The sequence below is a fragment of the Camelus ferus genome, chromosome 11, assembly GCF_009834535.1.
Source record: "Camelus ferus isolate YT-003-E chromosome 11, BCGSAC_Cfer_1.0, whole genome shotgun sequence".
In the NCBI taxonomy this organism is placed as follows: Eukaryota; Metazoa; Chordata; class Mammalia; order Artiodactyla; family Camelidae; genus Camelus; species Camelus ferus.
In genome coordinates, this window is record NC_045706.1 from 23,913,977 (window position 1) to 23,941,053 (window position 27,077).

At 46.4% G+C, this 27,077-nt stretch overlaps 2 protein-coding genes across 4 annotated transcripts in view; one reads left to right on the plus strand and one right to left on the minus strand.

Annotated features, from left to right (window-relative positions):
• Positions 1 to 1,016: 1,016 nt before the first annotated feature.
• Positions 1,017 to 21,604, minus strand: SFXN2 (sideroflexin 2). Of its 3 annotated transcripts, none has more exons than XM_032491023.1 (12): positions 21,501 to 21,604; positions 11,253 to 11,437; positions 10,902 to 11,072; positions 9,877 to 9,975; positions 8,723 to 8,798; positions 8,335 to 8,420; positions 6,985 to 7,045; positions 6,551 to 6,617; positions 5,864 to 5,913; positions 5,501 to 5,550; positions 3,984 to 4,031; positions 1,017 to 3,145 (listed from the first exon to the last, which is right to left on the minus strand). In XM_032491023.1, the coding sequence occupies exons 2-12, from the start codon at positions 11,411 to 11,413 to the stop codon at positions 3,040 to 3,042; spliced, it is 975 nt and encodes a 324-aa protein (XP_032346914.1). In that variant the 5' UTR covers positions 11,414 to 11,437; positions 21,501 to 21,604; the 3' UTR covers positions 1,017 to 3,039. The 3 variants fall into 3 exon arrangements, with proteins under 3 accessions (XP_032346914.1, XP_006183038.1, XP_032346915.1); XM_006182976.3 differs by lacking the exon at positions 21,501 to 21,604 and adding an exon at positions 21,374 to 21,484; XM_032491024.1 differs by lacking the exon at positions 21,501 to 21,604 and adding an exon at positions 21,034 to 21,134.
• A 71-nt stretch (positions 21,605 to 21,675) lies between these two features.
• Positions 21,676 to 27,077, plus strand: part of ARL3 (ADP ribosylation factor like GTPase 3) — a 28,248-nt gene continuing 22,846 nt past the window's right edge. Inside the window, exon 1 of the mRNA XM_032491025.1 lies at positions 21,676 to 21,809. Coding sequence (XP_032346916.1) covers positions 21,807 to 21,809 — 3 coding nt within the window. The 5' untranslated portion in view covers positions 21,676 to 21,806. The remainder of the gene's footprint in view (positions 21,810 to 27,077) is intronic.

Consider the following 27,077-nt stretch of genomic DNA (forward strand, 5'->3'; position numbering starts at 1 on the left):
CATGAGCTCAATCAATGTTGGTGAAATAAAAGCACAAATGAAGACACATGGCAGTGAAGCCAGCTGTCTAGCTGCCAATTTTCTCTCAAAAACCTGCCAAAGCATTTTACAGCCTGGCCCAGTCTGGCCCATAGCTGAGCCCAGAAGGAGTTTTTTCTTGGCTCAAGTGAGTGGGAAACAGGTAAGAGTGAAGAAATTGGTTCTGCCTCTATCTTGATCCTGCTTTCCCAAGTGCTAAAGAAGGGATTTTTGCCAATCTTAAATTTCTTAGAAATTCATCCATTCTACCATCAGACTTCCTAGGGGAAAAGAAGATTGAGTACTAGGCAGGGGGCCACCTTGTTTTCATTACAGTGTCTCAATCCTAGCCTCAACATATAAAGGCCAGGTACCATCATTAGGAAACCCGCAACGGTTTCATCTCGGCAAACACAGGGGATTTTGCCACAACTTCCCTTCCTCCCTTTACCTGAGAGCTCAAACTGAGCTACTGGACAGGGCAAATACTAAACCCTGCCCAGTCTGGATTAGCACTTCTTGCACCAAGGCATTTTAGTCACCTACCCACTTCTTTCCACATCCCACAGGAGTCAATTCAAAGAAAGCAGAGAAGCCTTACAAAATAGAGCTGAGATGAAGTTTGGGTGAACTCTCTAATATGCCTCTGAACTGCAGCCACTACATACTCCCCCTTTTTCCAAAAGAGTGATTGTCTGTGAAGAGAGGAGGAATGCCAGGAGGCCTAAGGAGCTGAGAAAGAAAGAAGAGGATTGTGCGTTCTTGAAAGAACATCAATGCAGAATTGCTTCCGAGCTCTGGCTAGCTCTGGTAATGTTTTTCCTATTTGCCTTTGGAAATGGGCAAAGCTGAAGCCAGATCTCCAGTCCTAAGAAAACTAGCTCCAAGACACACTTTTCTGCTCAGATATCAGCTAAAATTAAATTGCACATGTTACAGCACGGATAAACTTTGAAAATATTATGCTAAGTGAAAGAAGCCAGACACAGAGGGCCACATACTGCGATTCCATTTATATGAAGTGTCCAGAATAGGCAAATCCATAGAAATAAGAAAATAGATTAGGGGTTGCTAGGGGCTGGAGGATGAAAGTAATAGGGAGTGGTGGGTACAGAGTTTCTTTGGGGAGTAATGAAAATATCCTGGAATTAGACAGTAGTGATAGTTGCACAACATTGTGAGTATGCTAAAAAACCACTGAATTATGCACTTTAAAAAGATGAATTTTATGTTATATGAATTATATTTTAATGTTTTTAATGGATAAAAAATCAAATTGCGGGCAGTACCTTGACCTCAGGGAGGAGGCCCTTTCTCTTTAGAGTGTCTCCCCCAGGAGTAGTGGTCCTTAAGTTGTGGTCCCCAGACCAAAAGAATCAGCATCACTGGGAAATTACCAGAAATGCAAATTCACAGGCTCCAATCCAGACCCACATCGTTAAAAATTCTAGGGATGGGGCCCTATAGTCTGCGTTTTGAGAAGTACTCCAGGTGAACTCGATGTATGTTAAGAACCATTGCTCCGGAGTATGGGAAACTTTTTGGGTAAAGGGTCAGATAGTAAATATTTTAGGTTCTGCATGCCACATACATAGGGTCTCCATCATGTATTCTGTTCCTTTCTTCACAACCTTTAAAAACTGTAAAAACCCTTCTTAGTTTCCCAAGCACACGAAAACAAGTAGCAGGCAGATCTGGACCCTCGAGCCATGGTTTGCCAACTCCCGCCCCAGAGCAACACAGCTCTGGTGGTGGGAGAACTCTGGAGCCTCAAGCTAAGACAGGTGGATTTTCCTCTGCAGTAAGGAAGACAAACAAGGGCCTCCGGGCACCAGACAGGTTCCCTTTAGAGCTGCGATATCCTCCCCCACTCCATGGCCAAAGTAAGACCAGGGCCTGCTTTCCATCCAGGCTTTATTAACTCAGTGTGCAGACAGTTCGTTGTGCTCTTCCAAGAAATGTGTTCAATTCACAGTAATATCCTTTGATCAGTCAGTAAACTCTACTAGACAAAACTCATACGGACATTGGCCCCACGTCAGCCACAACAACCCCCTCCCCCAGGAGCCTGAGAAAGCCCCTCAAGCCGCCAGGCTGGGAAGGGCGAGCAGCTGCGCTTTGCTGTGTGTCCTTTAAGGCTCTTTGGTCCTGGTTGATTTCCTCTCAGAGGTGTCCAAATAAAACTTCCCTTTCCTATTCAGTACACACCAGTCTTTCTTTGGTGTTTAAGCCAATGGGCTGAGGAAGGGAGGTAGCCAGGAAATTATACCCACTAAAATGTGCAGTTAATGCCTACAGACATCCTTTTTACTCACAGTGGATTTATCTCTCAGACACAGAGAAGTAGAAGCAGATATGATTTCAGGGCTGGAGAACAAAGCCAGTGTCGACAGACAGGGCTTGAAGCACCACGAGACCTCTGCCTCACCCAGGGTCCTTTGTTTTCCACACTAAGAACTCCTGGGTGCCTGATAAACTCAAGTTTAGCAAGACTCCCAAAGAAGCTTTGTGACCAGGGGCCCTGGGGAGGAGAGCAGGGAAGAGCTTTGAGGAGCCTCAAGGTGACCTGGCTTCTTCCCTCCCCCTTCCCCAGAGAGCCAGAGCTGCTGGGTGAAGGTTCCCAGCAGATGAGGAGGAAGGCAGGCTCTTCCTCAGTACCGGCCAGAATCAGAATCCCAAAGGGTTCCTACTTTTTCCAAATGGTTTCCTTGAGTGTCTCCCACAGGTCCCAGCAACTTCTCCCTGTGGGGGTCTCAGCTCCTGGTCTGCAGGGGATGGGGCTTAGGGAGGGCAGACAGAAGACGTGGCCTTTCTCCCCTTGTTCACTTTTATCCCCTGGAGTCCCATAAATCTAGGTGCCTGGGTGGAAGCATGAGGCATCCTCCCACCCCACCCTCACTCCCCGAATCCACCCTGGCCTTTAGGCCCTGTCGGCCAAGAGGAATGAGGGCACAGGTACCCACGGTGGCTAAGGAGGCACTGGTAAGTATGGGTACGGGCTGGTCCTCGCTGGGTGGGCATTTAGAGGCCCTTATTGAAGTAGACATAAGGCACAGGCTCTCCATACTTGGACTTGGCCCTGATGCTGTCTTGGAGCTCTGGTTCCAGATAGGAGACTGGCAGTTCGCTGAGAAGAGAAAAGGGGGTTATGAGCATGCCACCCAGACGAACAGCAAATTACTCTCAGATGAAGTCCAGCTCAGATGCCACCTCTAAGAAGCCCTTCCTGATTTTTCCATCAGAATTACTTCTGGCCTCTGTACACCACACTATGCTGCTTTTACATCTCTTGAGCCCTGACTTCATTCTCCCTGGTGCTAAACTTCCATCTCCTCCACAAGATTACAAGCACAGTGCTCAGCACACAGGAGATGTGTAGCAGATGACACTGAGCTGAGAGTACTAAGACAGGGGAAACGGGCATCTTCTCCGTATATATTCACGCGACAGCTGGTCTCCTGAGCTAGTCCTCCCCCCACCCCCTGCCCCAGTCTGATGTTTCCCTTCCTGCCTCCCACCCACCATCATCTCTCTTCATCCCCTGCCCGCCCCTCCCAGGACATGCAAGGGGAGAGGCCCAAGCCGAGCCCCCTCTGGCAAACATTGTCCAGAGTTAAGTACCTACCCTTTTGTTCAATTTCAAAGACCAGATCCAGCCAGGGGGGATGTAGTTAGTAAGTCAACCAGCAGGGACAGAAAGTCTCTTACTGTTCCCCAACCTTCTCTCCAAGGCAGCCTTTGCTCCACTGGGAGTGAGTAACTCATCCCTCTGCCCCTTGGAATATCTGTTTTGGTTTACCATTCACCTGGGGTTAAGAGGCCCAGAGTTTAGGCTGATAGGCACTTGTCCTTGGACAAATGCTGCCCTGCCTGCCCTTCCCTCTCTCCTTCAGGACAGCAGGCAGGTCAGGGAGAGCAGGGACAGGGTGTTCAGGGAAACAAAGTGAGGAATGAACAGCTGATACCATTTCTGCGGGAAGAGCCCACATGCCACTGGCACCATGAAGATGAGGCTGGGAGAAAGAAGAAACCAAAGCGTTAGAGGGCATCTGGCATCTCACAGACCCACCCACACCCCATCTCTGAGCCCCCCAAAGGAAGAGGGAGATGCCTGTTCACTGGGCCCATAGCTCCTCTCCCTCCAGCCCTTCTGCTCTCTCAGTGCCTGGAGACTCACCCTAGCACGGGATAAAATCAGTCCCTCTCCACCCACTACCGCTCAACCCCCATCCACCATTGTTCAAGCAGATGAACAAGACAGTGGAGTCACAAGGGAGCACGAACAGCAGCCCTGAAGGCCACAAGCATCCGCTGATGGAAAGTAGTGAGGGGTGTGGACACAGGGACCTGCTCCTACACTCGCTGAACACCTGGGCTTTTGAAGAACAGTGAGGGCAGAGCTTCTCAACCTTCACTGGGCATGTGAGTAACTAGAGGAGCTTGCTCAAATGCCACGCTCATTCCGTAGGTCTGGGAAGGGGCGTGAGAATCTTTATTTCTAACAAGCTCTCAGAGGATGCAGGTCCAGGACCATATCTGCAGCACTTGGGGTCTAACAGCCCTGGGTCTGTTTCCCAGCTCTGTCACTCCCTAGCTGTGCCATCTGGGGCAAGTTCCCTCTGAGCCGGCAGAGGGAGGGCAAGAGCGCCTAGCGTGAGGATTCAGTGAGCTAACACGTGTGAGGCATCCAGCCCACGGTAACTGCTCCTTCAGAGGGACCTCAGTTAGCAGAAGACAGTCTAGCATAACGTTAAAGATCTGCTCTCAGCTCCGGTGATTAGCAGCTATAGTTGCTTGGGCAAGTTTTTTCATTTGTAAAAGATGATGACAATACATAATACTGTCGAGGTATATCTACCTTGAGGACTGAGGGAATGAGGTGAAATTATAGACATGAAACATTAGCACAGTGGGGACACACGGAAAACATCCCATACATGTTAGTTTGGGTTGCCGTCATTCGCCTTGTGGTCCTGCAAAGCATGAGGAACCCTGGGACACGTGGACACGTCTAGTCAAGAGCAGGCTCCTAAGAACCCTGCCCTGACTCCTGGTGTTTCCTCCTGTGTGGCGCTGGGACACCTCATGGGCCCGGGCTGTGTCATTTTTGATACTGAGATATAACTGACACATAACCCTGTGTAAGTTTACTACCGGCCTTAGGAACACCTCTATCGCATCATGTGATTATCATTTCTTTTTTGGGGTGAGATGATCTCATTGTTTTTGTCTCTTCTCTAAAACTGCTGCAGGCCTAAGGTCAGAGGGGAGACCCCAGGACAGCAGGGCACCCACAGGCTCCACTTTCCACACAGGGGTATTCATGGAACCAGCCTGGTGTCCTCAGAAAGATGGGGTGAGAGTGCTCCTGAGGGGCCACAGGCATCCTCAGCCTGGGCACTACGTGGGTGACAGTGACACAAGACAGATCTTGGGCACCCCAACCACTGTAGAACCCAAACCAAGAAAACACATTACTCACAAGCACCCAGACAGCATGATCTGCAACGGAGCGTGCAGGACCCGGACTCTCTGCGAGGGAACAGAGAAAAGAGAGACCCATGTGGGACTTACATCCATTCAAGTGAACCCCACACCGGTCAGCCAGCTAGAAACCCGCAGGAGTGAAACCCTGGCTCTGATGGGGAGGACAGGGGTTCTTCTTGGTCTCTGCAGACAAGGCCAAGAAACCAAGAAACGGGCCACCTGCAGGGACTGGTACGGGCCCTACTTGAATGAGGTGCAGGGTGGGAGCAAGAGGGAAGGATAAGAGGGTCAGGAGCCCCCCGCAGAGGTGTGGTCGGGGCACTGTGGGCAGGGAAGATGCAAATGAGAATCCACTCACCCTCATGAAATGCAGTTTCTCCAGCCTTTCCATGACGACCGGCAGCAAGACTGGAAGAGACCAGGGGAAAGGCTGGGGCTGGGCTGTAAGACTCCCCCTCAAGACCCCTTTCTGAAGTCAGATCACAGACTGAGCGTGAAGTTCCAGAAAATACTTTTTATGTGGGAAAAGAATGAATGACTGTGTAGGCACGGTCATACCCGATGCCTCCCCAAAGGCCCAGCAGAAAGATGCTCCCCACACCTCTCAACCTGCACACCTACAACAGGAGGACACGTACCGCAGGCCCAGGTACACGTCCTTCCCCAAACTCAAAACTACCTTTGAAGGCTCACGGAAGTAAGTTTTGTATCCTACTCTGTATCCTGTCCCTGCTGGAGGCAAAAACCAGGGCAGGGGACTTCTTTCCCCTATCACTGTCTCCCCGGCACCCACACGATGTCCAGCACATTGACAAACTTAAGGAATGTCTGTTAAATGAAAATAAAATAACTCTCCACCAAATCTCTGATTAACTGATGTGACAGGAATTAGAGCGTGGCTCTGCTGTGGCTTTCAGCACTCATGCAAACCAGTTTAAGAAGCAGGGCTGTGGAGGCTGGGGTCCCACCCCACCCCCAAAGTGTGGCTGAGGTCTCCATCACGCATTCCAGTGTACCCCAGGATGGGAGGGCTTCCCCGTCTTACTCATGCCAGGGGCTGCCATGGTGATCCGAGAAATAACCACCTGGGTGATGCCTATGGCCGCAGCTCTCTGAGGGCAGAAAAGAGTTAGTTGTCAGGAATGACCTTATCCAGTATCCATAGGCTGCACCGAGGGCTGGGTCAGGTTCAGGGCCAAGTCTCAGCTGGTAAAGGGGAAGGGACGGACTTGTCAGGGGCTGAGTGACCTCACCTGACCCTCCCCCACCCAGCCAAACTTTTATGGCTTCAGGACCAGAAATGCTGGAGAAAAGACATGAACAGAGACATGCAGGGGAAATCGATGGGGAAGGGGGATGGAGTCAGGGAGAAGGTTCTCAGTCCTATAGTGGGGCCAGGGCCTGCTCTGACCACTAAGAACCGGAGATGGTACGAGAGGGAACTCCATCCTCCCACCCCAAAGGCAGGCCTCTGCTCACCTGGGAATGACCAAGCTCATTGTGGTTCCTGTCCTTCACGCAGATGCCCTGGATGAGTTCCCTAAACACAGACAGGAGGTGCTAGACTTGGGAAATGGGTGCTGGAAGCCTGCCACCAATGTGACACACCAGGGGACCGGGGTCAGGGCACTCAAGCTCTCAGAAGCCACCTCCTGCAGCCTGGCCCCGGTGCCTCCCTCCGCACTGCAGAGGCTGGGATTTCAGACGGGATCCAGGGCAGCGGCTCAGAGAGGGCAGCTGTGCCCTGACTGCCTAGGCTGAATCTGGACACTGCAGTGTCAGTGTAGGATCTTGAGCACGTTCCCTAATCCTTCTAAACACAGAGTTATCCTCATTTACAAAACGGGGATAACCATGGCACCCACTTCACAGAACTCGGTGGGGATTAAACAGGATAAGGCGGCAAAGTGCCGAGTCCAGTGCCCGGCAGTGCCTGCTCCACCGGCAGGAGCTGCTCCGGCTGTTATTCTTAGGCCGGCTGCTGACAGCGCTCTGTCCAGGAGTATGCAGGTGTCTGGGGCGCATTCACTCGCTGGAAAGAACAACTGGATGGGGGAGCGAAAGAGGCGGGAGCAGTGTACACGCACGACTATTCTGTAGTGTGCACTTTCTGCAGGGGTGACTGTGAGAACTTTCCACTTGCTACCAGCCCCAAGAAAACGCACCTTATAGATATTGGTGTTGACGATGAAGGCAGGGTGACAACAGTGGCAATGATACAGCTCATGCTGATGCAGCAGTTCTTACATTCCAGGCACTATTTTGAGTGCTTTACGTTTATTACCTCATTAAGTTTTATAACAGGGAGACAGCTACACCTTCTCTAGTCAAGAAACAAGAACTGCGAGACACAGCGGGTTTCTCCTTTTACCTTTCCTGCTGTGCTGCTTAGAGCCCAGTGCCTGGTAAACATCTATCTGCCCCTCTGGCTTCTTTCTAAGCTTCTTGGCTCTGTTCTATCTTTGGACACCTTGCTCTGCTACATTTCATTCTGTAAGCCACCCCCAGGGCTTTGGAAGTAGGCAGAGTTCACAGCTTAAATACAGCTGCAGTTGAAAGGCTTAGACAGGATCTAGTATAAAACCTCACAGGTCCACCCTAGCTGCCCCTGTCCCACGCTGTCCAAAAAATGACTCCCACAACACTCATCACAGATGAGACCTAAGTCACTCGCCACATCGCTGTTGGAGTAGCCAGTCCTCAGGGAACCTTCAGAGGGGCAGCTCACCCCACATCCACCTCAGCCCCAAGAAGCCACACACTGCCTGGGTTTCCTGGCTTTCCCTGCTAACCTCGCAGTTTGTAGAGAAGAGGGATCCCTGTACTCACTGCTGTCGCATCATGGGGATGTTGACACAGTTGGCAGCAGCCACAGCGGCAAAGGGCACCCAGCGGCCCACCAGCGGTGGGGCTCTCTGTTGGAGGAAGAGAACAATGGGAGTGGGAGATGGGAATAGAGAGGGCTTAAGGACAATAAAACAAGAAATCAGACCTCACTACTGCCACGCATCCAGACACCCAGTCTGGGAACCCAAACTTCCTCAAAGGCTCAAGAAAGACTAGCCTGGGGACAGCCCTGCTGAATTTCCCACCGCTTGGCTGGGCGCCAGCCATAACACACCCAAATGGGAAACAGCCCCTGCCTGGGGGAAAAGATTTTCCCTAAGACTTTGCTGCCCCCTAGTGGCCACCATGCCTATAGCCGCCCCAGACCTACCTTAGTCAATGTGTTCATGCCCACAGCAGTGGCCACCGCGGTGGTTGTGGCTGTGATATAGGAAACGGCCATCTGCCTAGTGGAGGAAGGAGGTGTTTGGGAGTGGGAAGCCCTGCTGGCTGAGGGCAGGGCCATAGTCAGTGATAACATCTGGAAACATGGCTTCATGCCTGAGAAGCTCATGTGGTCTGTTCCCAGCCTCATCTTGTGATCCCCCCACCCCCAACTCACTCAGATGCTCCAGCTCCCTTGGCCCCCTTTCAGCACTCCATAAACAGGCCAAGCACTTCCCTGCTTAGAACGTTTGCATGCTGCCACTCCCTATCCGGGGAATTCTTCCCTGGGCTCTTGCATGGTTAAATACTTACCTTTCAAAACTCTGAAATGTCAGATCTACAGAGAAGACTTTCCAGACCAGCCTGTCTGCACAGATGCCCCTCTGCAGTTCTTTATTTTGTCACCTGTTTATTTCCTTAATGGCAGCAATCACCATCTGAGATGATTATGCTTGTTTTATTTATTTTATATTACTTGTGGGGGGAGGTAATTAGGTTATTTATTTGAATGGAGGAGGTACTGGGGATTGAACCCAGGACCTCATGCGTGCTGAGCATGGACTCTATCACTGAGCTATACCTTCCCCCATGATTATGCTTGTTTTTTTTTATTTTATATTATTGGGGGGGGTGGTAATTAGGTTATTTATTTATTTATTTTTTGAATGGAGGAGGTACTGGGGATTGAACCCAGGACCTCATGCATGCTGAGCATGGGCTCTACCACTGAGCTATACCCTCCCCCATGACTATGCTTGTTTTCTTAAAGGACCTTAAAACTCCAGGAACCACACGTCTTACTCAAATGTATTCCCAGCACCTAGAACCATGCCCAGCACCTAGTACACACTCAAGAAGTATTTGTAGAATGAACGAATGCAGGAACAAGTCTTCAACTAGTCTAGAAAGAAGATACCCTTCTAGTCAGCCTAATACTTCCAAATCCTGAAAAGGGAAACTTGGCCACCCACCCAGGGCAAACCACAGCCACAGAGCACGGACAGGTGGGAACCCTTTAGAAGGGCTGTTTTCCTGGAGGCAAGAGGACAGCCACCCGCTCCAGGCCCATGCAGACAGCCTGGGCTCCAGGTCTCCTACCTGAGCGACGTGGGAGAAGCTGCATTCCTGTTGGTGTAGTTGACTAAGGCATTGAATGACTGGTTCACCCACTGCCAGAAGATCACTGCTGGCATCGTCCTGCCGGGAAGGGAGGCCCGGAGAGGCAGAGAGGAGGACGGAAGGGAGGGCTTGAGGTACGGCAGTCAAACCACATTACCTGCCACTCCCCACGCTGTTCCCATGCTCCCTCACACACCTGGGCTTTTGCACAGGCTGCCCCCCTGCCTGGAACATCCACACCCCTCTCCCTTTCCGTATATGGCTGGATCCTGCTCTGCTGAGAGAGCTCTTCTTCCTTGGAACCTTCCTGACCCTTCCCCTGCCCTTCCTGGGACACAGTTAGTCATCCATGCTCTCTGCTCCCACAATCCATATTCTCCCCTCAACCTACCACTTTGCAAACTGAACTGTGACTGTTTCTTTCTTGGTCTCCTCAACAAAACTGGGAGCTCCTTGAGGGGAGTTACTGAAGTCTTTATATTCCCACACCTGCCCCAGGCCTGGCTCAACGACTGGGTAAACGAATGCATGGAGGTGTGAGGAGGGGTCACACATCCAGCAGCTACAAAGAAAGTTTTCTTTCCGCAACTGGGCTGAAAGGGTCTTCCTAATTTTTCACTTGATATTACACTATAAAGACACATTAAACCCACTGTTGGATAAATACCTTTTAAAGAGGGAATGAGGATCACTCATTCGTGGAGGGTTCTAGAGAGGACTGCCTCAGTTCACACAGCCGGGCACCGGCATTTCCTGGCTGTGTGAACCTGCACAAGTTCCAGAACCTCTCTAGAACCTCAGTAAAATGGAGATGAAAATAGTACCTCTCTGCTGGGCTGCTGAGATTAAATGAGGTGAGGCATGCCAAGAATTTCACACCGTGCCTGGCATCTGGCAAGGGCCCGATAAAGATGGCTCTCACTTTATCTTGGGAGGGAGGGCTCCCTGCCTAGCAGACAGATCCAGGCAGCTGCGCCTGGCACCGCCTGGCCCCCGGGTCACACCTGTAGAACTGGAGCATGAAGCCCGTGATGATCATGCCACCGGGGACCTGGAAGGACATCCGCCCAATGACGTTCATCTTCTCCCCAGTGTCGGGGTGGAAGGCCGAGTCATACAGCTTCTTGGCATAGAGCAGCTGCTCCACTTGGGTGCCCGGGGGCGCAGCCCCCAACCTGCCACCCAAGGACAACAGGTAGAGTTACTTCCCATCGCCCTACCCCGAGTCACCCTGCTCCTACCTCCCCATCCTCCCTGAGCTCTCTGCCTATCCCCTCATCTCCAGTTCCCACCTCCCCCCAGAGCACCCACCGACATCGCCCCAGTGCCTCCAGCCCATTCCCCTAACCGCTCACCTGCTCTTCTCCACCATCACCTTGGCCCAGTCCAGCTCCCGCTCTGGTACCAGGACAGTGCGGGGATCCGTGATATTGAAGAAGTGCTTCACTCGCCCCAGGAAAGTGCTCTGGTCCCAAAGCGGGGCATCGATGTTAAAGCCAGACAGGTCAGCCTCCATCCTGCTCACACATGAAACTGCGGACTTAAGGAACATACGAAAACTGAGGATTCAAGAATCAAATCAAAGCCTGCCCCCAAGACCTTGAGCCCCTCCCGCTGTTGCAGACTGGCTGCTGTCACCTGCCACCAGCATCATTTGACTCAGCTCAAGAAGGGCCCAGTGAATGGTCACCAGTCTGAGCAGTTGGGCACCACATGTGTTTCCTGAATGCCTGCTGGTGGCCAGCCAGGTGCCTGATCATGCTGTGGGGGAGCCTGGAAAAAGGGACCCCACAGTGCCTGCCCCTGGGGAGCTGGGTCTGACGGGAACCAGAGCTCCCTGTGAAACAGCAGATAATAGGTACAGCAACAATAAGCACAGGAGACGAGAGGAGGCGGAGACGTGGGGACACAGTAATCAAGGGGGGTTTCCAGAAGAGGTGGAACGTGAGTGTGGCCCCAGAAGATAGGGTAGACCAACCTGAAGGAGGAAGGGGCACAGGACCTCATTAAAAGTAGGAACAATCACTTTTAGACAAAGATAGAAACAAACATGGTATGAGATCGCCTTCATTTCAGCGTGTGTGTGTGTGTGTGTGTGTGTGTGTGTGTGTGTGATGCACACCGGCCCTGAGATCTCGGGCCATGGCTGTGCGTGAGGCATCACATCTGCCCTCAAGGAACTACAGAACAGGAGGTAGACAGACAAGCCAATCAGCAAGGACAGTGGTGTGAACAATGCTGTTGACAGACACTGGGAGCAGTGGAAAGACAGAGAACTACAACTGAGATGACCACATCTCCCAGACTGTCAGGGGCTATTGTCCTGGGGGAATTATTAATAGCAACCCTTTCCACCCTCAGAAGTGTCCCAATTTGGACAATAAATTATAAGGTCACCTTATCTAAAATGGACAAGGGATTCTGAACATGCTTTGTGGGAACAAGAAATAAACGATGTTCTGAAGGAAGCGTGTAAGTTAGCTGGATGGAGAGGTATGCCAGGCAAAAAGAAGAGCCAGCGTTTATAGCACACGGTGTGCGGGGGTACTTGCCAATGGTGACCTGCCAACAGTTACGGAGCTCCTGCTCTCTGCTTGGTGCTTGACATGTATTATCTGAGTTCACCTTCACAAGAACTCTCTAAGATAGAGAGACTCTTAAATTTAACCCCATTTTATGGATGAGAAAACCAAAGCACAGATAAGTAACTTTCCCAAGCCACACAGGCACTAGCCAATGGCAGAGCTAGGATTTTAATTCAGCCTAATTGACTTCAGAACTCTTGCCTATAACTGGGTTCTGGAATCCATGACTTGAAAAGTTTTAAGGTAGGTCTGACAAGCAAGGAGCTGGGAAGTGGTCACGCCTGTCCTCACAGGAGAAAAGCTGAACAAATTGAAAGTCAGCAGGTCATCCTAGACCCATCGGAGAATTGAAGTCACAGGGTAAACCACTGCCCCCAGGCAGGACTTGAAGAGACAAGCAGGTACACGGAATGACAGCTTAGTGGGAGCAGAAGCCTGACACTGGGGCAAGGACCACTGGAACACTTAAACTGTAATTGACAAATTTCTGGAAGTTCGGTGTGGACAAGCTTGAGAGTTAAAAATTCGGTGGCAGGGACTCAGTCTTCAGCGGCAGGTGGGACGGAGACATACTTTTGTGAGTTTTACCTCCAGAAGCCCACCAGGTTCTCAGGGTGAAAGTCAGACAAAAATCCCCTAGTGCTTCTGGCAGGAAGACGGGGAAAGTGACTGTTCTGAAGTAGACCCAGAGGCCTCTGCAATTGCTAACAAGGCCTGCCCTCAAAGGAGCCCAGCCTGTTTTACCAGAGCCCAACCACCTTGGGTTTCACCAGAACCTGACTGACTTGGGGAAGGGGCATACCCGGCTCCAGCGCCTTCCTGTCTCGTCTCACCTAAAGGGGAGCCTGGGAAGGACCTGTAAAGGTCCAGGGCACTGTCCCCAGGGCTGTAGAAGACCTCCCTCCCCTCACACTGCAGGGGGCACAGGGCAGGTACAAGAACAGGGAGAACTGAGTAACAGCAGGAAGAACTGCAAGTCTCAGACCTTATTTAAGAAGAAGTCTCCAGAAACCTGAAGACAACAGGGAAGACAGAAACAAAGGACACTGGAGGAAATTTAACTTTGACAACTACAGCTCAGCAGACAGGAATCACAGCCTAACTCCTCCTCCAGAAAAATGTAAAGCCTCATACACAGCTGGCTTTCAACAAAAAAAATGACAAAGCATTCTAAAAGGCAAAAAAAACAACCAAAAAAAAAAAAAACACCTCCCCACAGTTTGAAGAGACAGAGCAAGCATCAGAACCAGATGACAGAGACTCTGGAATTATCAGACCAGGAACTGTAACTATGATTAACATGCAAAGGACTCCAGTGGGAAAGTGGGCAACTTGCAAGAACAAACAGACAACATTAAGCAGAGAGATGGAAACTCTAAGAAAGAAACAAAAGGAAAGGTTAGAAGTCAAAAATACTGTAACAGTAATGAAGAGTGCCTTTGACGGGTTCGTCAGTAGACTGGACATGGCCAAGGAAAAAAATCAATGAGCCTGAATATGTATCAATATAAAATTTCCAAACTGAAAAGTAAAGAGAAAAAATAATTAAAAACAAAAACAGAATGGCACATCCAAGAACCTTGGGACAATTAAATAAGGTGTAACATATACATAATGGGAATACCAGAAGGAGAGGAGAGAGAGGAGCAGAAGAAATATCTGAAGTGATAATGACTGAGAATTTTCCAAAATTAATGACAGACACCAAACTACAGAACCAGGAGGCTCAGAAAACATCAAGCAGGACCACTCTTAGGAAATCTGCACCTAGGCATGTATATTCAAACTACAGAAAATCAAGACAAAGGAAATCAAGAAAGAAGTCAAAGGGAGGGGAAAAAAAACCTTACCTATAGAAGAACAAAGATAGGAATTACATCAGACTTCTCTTCAGAAACCACGCAAGCAAGAGTAGAGTGAAATATTTTTAAAGTTGAAAGCAAAAAAAACCCGTAACAACCCAGAGTTCTGCATCTAGCAAGATTATCCTGTAAAAATAGACATTCACAAAAAAGAATGAAATAATGCCATTTGCAGCAACATGGTTGGACCTATAGATTATTGTACTAAGTGAAGTAAGTCAGAGAGAGAAACACAAATATCATTTGATATCACTTACATGTGGAATCTTAAAAAAAAAAAGATACAAATGAACTTATTTACAAACCAGAAATAGACTCATGGACTTAGAAAACAAACTATGGTTACCAAAGTGGGTGGGGAGTTTGGGATTAAGAGATACACATTATTATATATAAAACAGATAAACAACAAGGACCTACTGTATAACACATGGAACTATATTCAGTATTTTGTAGTAATCTATAATGGAAGATTCTGAAAAAGAATATATATAACCAGAAATTGACACAACATTGTACATTGACTATACTTCAATAAATAAATAAATAAATAAATAATAAAGAATTCAGGACGAGGGTATAGCTCAGTGGTAGAGTGCACGCCTAGCATGTGTGAGGTCCTAGATTCAATCTCCAGTACCTCCACTAAAAAAATAAATAAATAAACCTAATTACCCCCACCGCCCGAAATAAAAAGAATTCAATGAGGGTTTTTGGTTTGTTTGCCACATAAAAGGAAAACTCAATTTTCCCTTCCTGAAAAACTACTTTTGAGTTAAAGAAAAAACTGATCCAAATATACCAAGATTAGGCTATTAGCACCTAAAAATATATGTATGTATATGTATAACTGAATCACTTGAAACGAACACATTGTAAATCAATTATACCTCATTAAAAATAAATAAACAGATTAAAAATGAAGTAGAAATAAAGACTTTTTGAGACAAACAAAATTGAAGGAACCTGTTATCAATAAACCTGACTTGCAAGATGTTAAAAGAAGTTCTCCAGAAAGAAAGACAATATGGATCATATAGTCTGACCTACATAAAGAAAGAGTGTCAGAGAAGGAATAATTACAGGTAAGATGAAATACTTACTTTTCTTATTCTAATTCTTAATAGTTAACAAATAGATAACAGTTTGCTCAAAACAATAACAGCAACAATGTATTTGGTGATTACAGCTTATCAATAAGCGAAACAAATGACAACAATGCTATCATGGATGGGATGGAAGAACTGAGAAGATTCTATTCTAAGGTACTTGCACTACCAGACAAGTGGGATAGTGTAATTTGAAAGTGAACTTGGATTAGTTGTAAATGTATATTGCAAACTCTAGGACAAGCACTAAAAAATATTTTCATTGGAAGTATAATCTATATGCCAAGAGAGGAGAGAAAATCGAGTTATGTAAAAAAGCTATGGCTTTCGAACTTTTGCCTGAAAATTTCAGGAAACCATTTAAAGATTTTAAGAAGAGTGACAAGATCACATGTGTAGTTTAGAAAAGAATGTTCTGAGCGATCATGTGATAATCAACAGGGTGTTGTAGGACCTCATAGGATGCAGAGACCAGCTGGAAGGGAACGCCAATAATCCAGGCAAGAAGAAGTGGGGCTCAAAGGAACCCAGAGGCACCCAAAGTAGGAGGAGGAGCAAAAGGAGAGAAGCTTTGAAAGCAGCAGAATGTGAGGATTTGCTGAATGACTAGGTACAGGAGGAATACTTTATCACTCAGGGCTCAACCACAGAAACAGGATCAGTAGATTTTCTATCTATCTATCTATCTATCTATCTATCTATCTATCTATCTATCTATCTATCTATCTATCTCCTGAATCTCTGACCGGGTTGGGGGGTGGTGGTTAGCCCCTTTTTACAGGGATTTCATTTGATTAAGTCAGGCCACCCAGGATAATCTTCCTTTAGATTAACTCAAAGCCGACCAATTAGGGACTTTAATTACATTTGCAAAATCCCTTCACCACAGCACCTAAATCAGTGTTTGATCAAATAACTAAAAGAAGGTGTGTGTGAGGGAGAAGCTTCTCCCTCAAAGCCCCTTCCAACTGGAAACACAGCAGAGAGGGAGTCCTGGGCAGTTTTTCTGGCCTGGCTAAGCTGACCCATCACAAATATCTAGAGTGACACCAGGGTTTCTGACTGAGGCAATAATGTGCTAAGACAGAATACAGAAATATAGGCTTTGAGGGAGAAAACAGTGAGTTTGCTTTTCCCCATGTCGAGTTTCAAGTGCTTTGAGGCTTTCTTAAACACAAAGGCTGCCACCTTTGCAAATGCCGGTCCAGAAGGCTATTCCTTCCCCTTTTCACTAAATAACACCTGCTCATCCTTTTTCTTTTTTTAAAGAATAATTTTCAGATTTACTTGTATATCCTCTACTACTAGGTCATTTGTCTTTTTTCTTGAGGAAAAAATCACCTTAACTGAGGACTTTCCACATATATTCAATCACAAGTTCACAGGCATGGCTTGAGCAAGGTTTAAAAAGCTATCTTCCAGGGAGGGAGGGCGGAAAGGTACAGCTCTGTGGCAGAGTGCACGCTATGCATGCACAAGGTCCCAGGTTCAATCCCCAGTACCCCCAATCAATCAGTCAATAAACCTAATTACCTCCCCCCACAAAAAAAAACAAAAAAAGAATTAAAAAAAAAGCTATCTTCTTGAGTTATATGATCACCTAAATCCAAAAGCACTCACAACCAGCATTTGCATATTACAGAAAGGAAACAAATAGCTGATGGAAGCCACAGACCCAGTCAAAAATAAAAGTTTTATATTATGTAGTAAAATGAAAGGAGACATCTACTCAAGGCTACTACCTTAATAAAGATCCATGGGTTATGACAGAGGGAAATTACAGCAAAGCTACCTCAGAATAAACAGCAGCTTTAAAAGCAGGTGCATTAGCAAAGAACTTCAAGGGCCCCAAAGTAGCCTTTTGCTCTCCAGAGACAGTCTGAGTTACCTGCAAGGAAGCATCTATTTGTCCTTCAGCTCTTGGCTTAAACCTCCTTTCCGCAGAGAATCCTTTGAAGGACCCCCTTCCTCCCTCCATGCAGCTACATCAGATGCTCTGCTATAAGCCCTCTTGGCTCCTCACTTTTTCTTGAGAGCCCGGCCAGTCTGTCATGATACTAGGTGGTTTTATCTTAATTAATGCCTACATTCCCCCACTAGGCCATACGCTCCTTGAAGCCAGGAGTTGGGTCCATTTTGCTCCCTACTGTTGCCCCCATGCCTAGCGCAAGAATTAGAGTATCTGCTGAAGAAGAAGTTCAGCTGGTCAGCAATTGGATGTTTAGGCTTAAAAGCCAGCATGGAGGTCTGGGTTAGAAGTAAAAGAGAGTGTGAGCAGCATTGAGGTAGTTTAAGATAAAGTTTCCCAGGGAGAATATACAGACTGGGAAAAGCAGAAAGCTGAGGACGTATCCTGAAAAATCACTACATTTAAGAGGCAACCCAGAAAAAGGAAGCCCCCAAAGATGAGATCAATCGAACCACCAGAGAGGTAGGAGGCAAGAGTAGAGCCAAGAAATAGGGAAAGAGGTAGAGCAGTGGTCAATTTTTAGATTTTTTTGTTTGTGTAGGAGTGACTTCAGCAAGCCAGTAAGTCACCTCCCCAAGAGGAAGGAGAGGCCCACCGTGGTTTCCACCCCTGAGGGGCCCTGACTCCATTCTGGAGCAGAGCAGCAACCTCTGGCAACCTCTGGCGAAGTCAGAAGCCCCACAGCAGCTGTCCATTGCTGGAACTCTGCCTTCTGCCCCTCCTGCTCCACCACAGAGCCCACGGGAAGGCCCTGGGCTCTGACCTCCCAGGACAGGCTGACTTGGCTCCTGCAGGCTGGTCCAAAGACCAAAGGCGTTTCACCCAGGAGTGGGAGTGGGGAAAGAACTGTTTCCCTCACTTGACAAGAGCGAAAGGATCGTACGCTGCCTTGGCTTACAGAGCCCCAACTCCCACCAGATGGAGATGGTCCCAAATGCTATTGCTGGGCCTCCCCTCAACACACACACACCCATCTCAAACATCCATCTCCACCCGCATCCCAAGAACCCAACACTGGAAAGTCCTCTGCCTTTCATAATGGAAGCACCTCTATGTGAAGGGGTAATCATTTGCTAAATCAAGCAAGAAACTTTGCCTTTGTTACCAAGGTCAGGATAGGAATGGCCCAGTCCTTGTCTTATGTAAAACAAAAGGGAAAAAAATCTAAATGTTATGTCTCAACATTTACCCCCCCATATCACTGCCTCCCAGTGGGGACAGTTCTGTGACTCCTTCAGGGCAAACTCAAGCCCTTCTGGTACTTACTTCCGTAGCATCCTGTCCTCCTTCACAGCAGGCTGGGCTTTTGTAACTCTTGTTATTTACAGTTATTTGCATAAAATTTGCCAACCTTGGCGGATGGTAAGGTTCATGTTGTAGCCCTCATTTCCCTCTAAAAACACTACCTGCCTATCTGAAATGTATTCCAACCTATTCTTGGGTTCTCTGGGCATCAAGGATGTACCCCCCTCCTCTTTTTTTTTTTTTTTTTTTTTTTCTCTTTTTTGGTCAAACGCAGAAACTGCCTTGGTTACAAAAGGAAGAGGCTTTCTTTCACAAAGCTGAAATTTGTCTAACCATCCTAGACTGATTCCTATCTGGTCTCTAAGTTTTCTTCAACAGTTAAGCTCCCTCTTCCCACACGAGTCATATCTAATACCTCCTAAAAAGGTGACTATCATGTCCAGAGTTCCATTAAAAGGAACAAGGCACTACAAGGAACAAGGGGAGAGGCGGAAATCAAACAGGTGGTTAACCAATACATCCCTTTCCTTCCGGGATTAGAGAATGTCACAACTCAAAGACATTAGGGATCCAAGATCTCAGCTTACGGAAGAGGAAACTGATGCCTAGGAAGGTTCACATAGATTGAGCCAGCATGGTGAGCAGCTGTGGCACACATGGTCCTGCACTGCGGCAGATATAAACACGAACAACAAACAGATCCAGTCCTGTTTATTCAAAGATCTAACAATAGCTGGGACTTTATTTTCCCAAGGTCACAATGCTTAGGGTCACCTAGAGAGGTACTCTATCCACTACAAGGCACATGTCTTAAGAAAGAGAGAGAGAAAGAGGAGTGAAAGTGGGAGGAAGGGAGGGAAGAGAAAGGAAAAAACAATGAAATAACCTACTCCCTCTCCTAAAGTAATGCTCATCCTTCCAGGGAGAGCTGATTTTCTCTAGCAAACACTGTCAGGACTTAAAAAACAAGGGGGAGAGTGTAGCTCAGTGGAAGAGTGCATGCTTAGCATGCACGAGGTCCAAGGTTCAATCCCCAGTACCTCCATTTTTTTAAATAAATAAATAAACCTAATTAGCCCCCCCAAAGAACTTAAAAAACAGGTTTCCAAACCTCTTCTGGGGTATCCTCTTGCAAGGGAGGAGGGGGAAGTAACCCAAGATTTCCCTATCTGACTCCTTAGATAAGGAGAAAAAAACATCATTGCTGGTACTCCCCTCCCAACAGAGGAAGATCAAGGCAGTTAGACTCAAGAAGTTCAGACACAAAGACCACTCATATGGTGAGAGCTGGTGTCCAGGCTGCCTAGAGCAAGTTGGAGAATGAGACTAATAATTAAACGACAGGTCCTGGTAGTATATGCCTATGTAAAATCATGTGATTCCGAGGCAATCATGTTAGACATCAGGCAACTTAGAAAGAGAAGACTGCCTTGCCTTTTTCACACACTCACACACACACACACAAACAGCAGGCTAGAGATGGGTGGATGGAAGGAGTGTATGCTCTGAATTAACCATTCATCTTGTACCTCCTTAGTCAAGGTTCTGAACTGAGTTTTCTCTCCAAGGATCTGAAGCAGGCATGCAGGTGGCAGACGTTTTTAAAAATACTTTAGTTGAATGCCTAAAAAGCTAAGGACCATCCGAGGAAAATCTGCCTTCGTGCGAATGATCTTAACTAGACTGGAAAGCCTGCTAGTCGTAAAAGAAGCAAAGTCCAAAACCGGGATGGAACTATTAATAATAGCTAAGCCCCATATAGCACTTCCTGTGTGCCAGGTAGTGTTCTATGTGCTTGACATAGAATAAGTCATATAATCCTCACAAGAACCCAATGAGGCGCATGCACACACACACGCACACACACACCATCTGCAAACCTCCAGCTGTAACATCATCTGTGCCCACACTTTATCAGCTCTTAAAAACTTCTGGGTTTACATCTCAGGTATAAACCACTCTGTTCCTCCTACCTGGACAATACAAGAATAGTGTTTAAAAGCACTTCCTCAAAAGTCAGAACTGGGTTCAAGTCCCCACTCTTAATGCTTAAAATTTCTAGGGTTGTAAGGATGAAATGAAATTTTGTATGAAAAGCATTTCACTAGGAAGGACGCAGTTTGCCATGTAATTTCCCCCTGCTGTGCCTCCAGAGTCTGGAATAGGACCTGGCACAAATGAGGGAACTCTTCCTGTCCTCCGCACGGGGAAGAGGTGGGAGGCAGCACCCAGAATACCTCTTTCTTGCCTGGAAGTGCAGGCCCATTTTTGCCTCCTTCGGATTGCAGACAGTGCACCCACCGGTCCAACGTAGTTCAGCAAAACCATCCATCCCAAAACGCCTTTCACCCCCGCTGTCAGCTCACCCCAGCCCTCAGGGCCAATTCTCGGGCAGTTTCTTGCGCTCCGACAGGCAGCCTTCCCACCACCGGGACTCCTCCAGCTCGGATTCTAACTCAGGTGTATGGAGATGGGTACGCAACCTATGACGCCCCCGCCCCCCAGCCAGGCACACGAAAGTGCTGGGGGCCATAAAGGAGAGGTCCACAGGTTGTCCCTCCTCGTGCCACGTGGCTTCAGCAGGTGGAAGCCCAGTCCGAGCCGCAGCCCAGTCTGGGTAGTGTCAAGACAGAAATACAAGCTCCCTCCCGGGATGTGGGGACTGGAGGTAGATGTGGCAGACGGCCTCTTCCCAAGGCTCCTTACCTGGTCCCGGGAGGAATGCACTGAGACAGCTGCTACTAGATGCAGCCCGCGTTGGCAGCCGGCCGGGAAGCACTTCTGGCCTCCTCCCGGGAACCGCCCCTCGCCCCGCCCCCACGCCCCTCCTTACCAACCAATGACAGACCGGGCGGCCCCAGCCAGCCACGTGGTCAAGTTTTCACCATTCGCTGCGTCCCCACCAGCCCGCCGCCGCCTCCAACCGCTCCAGCAGCCCGCCTGCGCAGTAGGCGGGCACGCTTGCGCACTTTGAGGAAAGCGGAGCTGGACCCCGCCCCGTCCTGCTGCTTTGCTCCTCCGCTGTGCGTGAGAGGGACGTTGGGGGCGGTGCCGCAGCAGTTGCCCCTGGTAACGGGGGAGGCAGCAAGAGGAGGAGGAGGTGGAGGAGGAGGTGGAGGAGGAGGGACTCGGCGGGAGGATGGTGAGTGTGGGGGCCCGGGTCCCTCTGGAGCCAGTCGGTCACCCGCCTCCCTTCCCCAGGCCCAAGGCTGGGCACTGCGTTTAAAGCCAAGCAGGAATGGACTGGCGCTCAGCCTGCTGTCTGGGTCCTGGATTGATTTCGGGGGACGGCGGGGAGCCCCGAGCATGGGCCCTGGAGGGAGATCTGGGCCTGGGGAGGAAGGCGGGGCTTGTAGCGGGTCCGAAACTAGGGGAAGGGGCTGGAAGAGTACGTGGTTGTCCCCGTACGGAGCCTGGGCTCCATCATTACTTTGGGGACTGGAATGAGGGCGGATCCGAGTTGCTGCAGAGAGCAGTCTCTGCACGCAGGCTTAGGTCTTCCCAGGGAATCGGCCTCTCCGCGCCATAGGAAAGTGGGGTTCGTCAGCACCCGGCCAAAAGAGGGGAGAAGGGCCAGCGCTACTGTATTTCAGGTCGCGCTGGCTGTACCAGGGGAGATGGTAGCCCAGCTCTTCTCTTCCTCGCTATGCGCGGGCCTCTAGGGGGAAGGGTAATAAACCCCAGGACACAAAGAGGTGCCCCTGGGAAGGGGTGCCTACTGGATTTTACGTCTTCTCAGTGTGTGCGTGGCGGGCGCGCTTCTGCAGTCCCGAGTTATTTTTTTGCTGAGGGTTCTCCAAGGTCTGGTTGTTGGTGATGGCCCGTTTCCCGTTTAATACTTAATCCCTGTCGGTGGAGGCAGATTTGCTGTCTGGTCCTTAGTATTTCTTTCGGAACCTGTTGTAACCTTCCTTTGCATATGACCACAGAGAACCAAAGGTCTTAATCTCAGTTTGGAGATTAAAACTGGAGAGTGGCCATCAATTTGGGGCAAGCCTTTTTTCTGATCAGACTAAATTAAAGATTTCCCAAATTGTAAATTATGATGTGTGACATATTTGACCATTGATGCTCTGTTCCTTGCTGATTTCTCTGCAGTTAGTTGGAGGATGTTAAAATGGAATTGAGTGGTTTTAGAACTAGTCATAGAAAAGAACTGATTTTGAAGCATTGAGAACAGGTTGGTTGGCTTACCAGCTGCAAAGAGCTAGCACTCAAACTTCTAGTTACTTCCCTGCCCCACCTCCAGTCTCTTTTTGACTTTTAGAAATGTTGAACCACTTCTAATTGATTTATGAAGTAAGAAAACACTCGATGTCCACAAGGGAAAAATATATGTACGTTTGGTCAGATTATTCAATGAGTAAATTTTGATAGGAAAAAAATTTTCAATTGATTTAACGTTGTCAGACTGTTAAAGAAGTAGAATTATTTGATCTGAAGTTGCCAATCACATTTCAACACTTGCTACATTGCAGTTTTTTTAACCTCAGGCTAAACAGATTTTTACATGTTTGCTTTTTATTAATCGTTTATACATGAGCTGTCCATTCAAAGGCTAAGTTTTTCTCAACAAATGAGTACAAATATAAATATTTACAGAGAAAATAACTAGAATTGAAATGAAAAAGTCATACCAAACCAACAAAGAGATGTCCTCATAAACACACTGGAGTTGGCTAACTTTTCCCAGTTTATCAATTAAATGGACTACATAATTCCACGATTGTTTAATTTATAATTACAGACCACAATAAATTAACCATGGCTCATGTTTCCAGGTGCAGATTGACACTGTATACAACAAATTGTCAGTGTATACAACACTGTTGTATACAAATGTTGTATTCAATGAGCAAGACAGATTTTTTTTTTCTTACAATGAACAATAAGAAATTAGAACAAATTATTCAGGATTCTTTATCTAGTTTCCAAAATACTTTTTTCCCCTATCTCCAAAAGTGTGAGCTATTTTTAGAACTGAAAGTGGAACACGGAATTTAAATGGTCAGTGTTGTGATTAAGTGTGTCACATCTGGTATCCCCTGAGCCCCGTAACTGTACAAATGAAGAGTGAGTCCCAGGTTTATTATTATTTTTTAACCCTTGAGCTATGACTAATACATATTTATAATTTTTTAATTTGGAGTACTGCAACAAAAAACCGTTATTGGTTTCTCTAAACATCTAGGGTCAACTATTCCTGCCTTGGGATACCAAGGCAGGTGAAATACTAAAATGACAGTAATTTTTGTTTGTAACTAATCACTGTTATTTAATACATGAGTCCTTCATTAAGGAATTATTATGGAGTATTATATATATTATATTATATATATAAACCTAGTGGTAGTTATCAAGCGTGTTTGACATTTGAAGACTGTTCCCAAGATTATGTTTTCTAGTCTGAAATGCTCAGTGAAGAGTAGAAAAACATAAACACAATTACTGCTTTGAGTGCCTCCTATGTGCATGCTTTACATGTATTATTTCATTTAATCTTCATAGCATTTTTCTGGAGCTGTAAATATTGTTCCCATTTTCTAGATGGAACTCTGGGGGAGGTTATACATAGGGAAGTTGAATACAAGTCTATGAAACTCTAAAGCCCATCATGTTCCTTTCATTAGGACTTTGATGAAGTGGGAACCCACTCTTCCTGAGGAGATGCCCGTATTTTGTTCCTCAGGAAACACTGTATTTATTTAGTAGAGAGAGGAGAAAGAAGACAAAGTTTCGGTGAGGTTCTCCCTTTCAAAGCCATGTTTCTGGAAATCATTAAGGTCTTACTGGGCTGCACCAATTTTTTTTTGGTAAGGTAAAAATACATTAAAGTCAGTTACATTTAAGCTAGTTATGGGGAGTGTGTGTACTTGAAGTTGGCTTACTTATTTTATTTATTTATTTATTTTTTTTAATGGAGGTACTGGGGATTGAACCCAGGACCTCATGCTGCACTCTGCCACTGAGCTGTACCTTCCCCCTAACTAATTTTAATACTTACATTTTCACTCTTCCTCACAGCCACATCCATTTTCCATATACCAAAACATTCCTCTCTCCCTCTCCACCACCCGTTTCTTTGAATGACCTAGTTTGTATCATTGTAGGTCAGTGCACCATGCCTCTGCCAGTAGTTGAGTTTAAGCTGATTTTGAGGCAGATAAAATTTCCATAGTCAATAGCACACTATTCATGATTTGCCTGTAGAAAAGTTTGTTTAAATGTTTTCTGAGTCAGACCAATTCCGTCCACCAGGGTGCAGATAACTTGTATGCATGGATGCTGATAACACACACTATACAATGAACTAAAGTTCTTATTTCTTAAATTGCCCTTATTCAATGTCATAGGAGTACAATTCTGCATAGAGATCATGTCTGTTTTGCTCATTGTTGTTCTTGGGGCACGTTATGGGTGTTTAATATAAATGAATGAATGAATAAATGAATGAGTGGCTATTTTGACCAAAAATACACTAAAAATTCACTTTCTTGTATTTATACTGCAAAACTCAGACCCATAATAGAATTAACTTCTAATGGCTGTCTCCCTTCATTTGACATTGAAAGAAACTGTAGACATATATGGATAAAAGTGTAGAATAGACTTATTCTGCTCTTTTGTCCAGCCTCTTAAATCAGCTTACTTTGTACCTTTCAGGCAGAACCCTGATATCTATAAATATCCTCTTCCCTATTTAGCAAACCCTGATAATCCTGTGATCCCCTGTCCTCAGGAGCTGGGTTAATATGATGCTGTATTGTATTTGCATTTGTCTTGCCTAGACCATTCTTGAGATGCCATTTGTCATTTTGCTGGAAGAAAACATTAGCTGAAATTTCCATCTCTCTATAATTTCATGTAAAGGTGAAACATGTGAAGTTATTGTTTCCTGGTGAGGAAGATTGCTCATTGAAAATGGAGAAGTATTATTTTTTATGACATTAGGTTAATAAAGCTTAGCTGTAGTTAGAATGGTTTCTTTCTCGCCTGTGCTTTGCTTCTCTCCTTTTAAGATGACTAAGATTTATGTTTTTCTTTTAATCATATAATTTCAAATATAATGAGAGTGTGAAAACTCTCAGCCTGTAGAAAGCAGTATTTGTATTTACTGATTCTTTTAAAGAGACACATGAGAAAAATCCAAAACATTTATTTTGAACCTTGACACTATTTTACAGGGAACAGACTTTCTTTCAGTTTCTACACTAATAAATGATGCATGAGAACTTTACCTGTACCATCATTTAATACACAAATGTGATAAATTCCAGTTGTTTCAGAGTTTTATTGGAAGGAGTAATGAGGACATCTAATCAGGGACTCAGGAGTAGTACAATGTGTTTTCCCTGTTCTTAGCCTTTTTATATCACCAGTCCCCTAAGGATCTTAGGATTCTAATTTTAACTGTTCTGAAAGGTGGTATTATAAATGAGTGATTGCAATGTAGCTAATAGAAGCCAGGGAAACTACTCATAAATAGAGTTTTAAAAAGGAGTGGTATCAAATAATTCAAGGCCGGATAAGATAAAAACAAAGGAAAAAACATGCCATAAAAAAGACCTGCTTATCTTTGTTGGTTTGTTTGTTTCAAATCTATTCATTCTCTTCCCCAGATCTTTTGGGGTAGAATTTGTCTGTCTGTCTGAAACAAAACCTTCCGTTTTACTGCTGGCAAAAATTGAGGCACAAAGAGGTTAATGTGGTCAGTGTGAATATAGTACTGAAGTGGTAAACAAAGGGTCTCTGAAGCAAAAGGAATTCTTAATGATTATGCATATTTGCATATCATTGTCCAAAGACTCAATTGTTGGAAATTATTTCACAGAATTATCATTTGATCTTAGTGAACAGACTGGTTTAAATTATTGCCTGGTGCGATGTGGATAAAAAATATAGCCATTTTATATAATTCTAAGACTCAGTTTGAAGGAATTTCTGCTTAGGCTGGGAGATTAGATTATATGCCCTTTAAAATCTGGGATTTGATTCTTGATGTAACTATGCCTCATTGGAAAATGATTGTCAGCTGTAAGACAGAACAAATAACTATCTTGTAAGATTTTTCTTCTGTTCTTAGCTAAAAAACAACATGGCTTATTTCCATCCATTGAAAGAATAGTAATAAAAACAAAAACCAAAAACATTAGATTACTAGTCAGAAATACCCTGGTTAAATTGTGATGTTTCTTTCTTCCAGAGTGACCTTTCATTTCTGTACCTTCTCTGTTATATTAGGTTCTTCATCTGAAAAACATCGATAATCTATACCATGCAGCTATCTTGTAAGGGTCTTTTGAAAGTTAGGTGATGGTAGAGTATTTTGGATGATGAAGTCTTGAACAAGAACTGAAATAGTCTTAAACAGAGAGCCCAAATACAATTTTATGCAACCTTTTTGAATTTT

Bases quoted from the DNA above. Each gene is read 5' to 3' on its own strand.
- SFXN2 (XM_032491023.1), bottom strand. From the start codon at position 11,413: ATGGAGGCTGACCTGTCTGGCTTTAACATCGATGCCCCGCTTTGGGAC. The intron at 11,073-11,252 runs GTGAGCGGTTAG...CTTGGGTGGCAG, and splicing joins GTGATGGTGGAGAAGAGCAG to GTTGGGGGCTGCGCCCCCGG. The intron at 5,551-5,863 runs GTGAGTGGATTC...GTTCCCTCGCAG, and splicing joins AGAAACTGCATTTCATGAGG to AGAGTCCGGGTCCTGCACGC.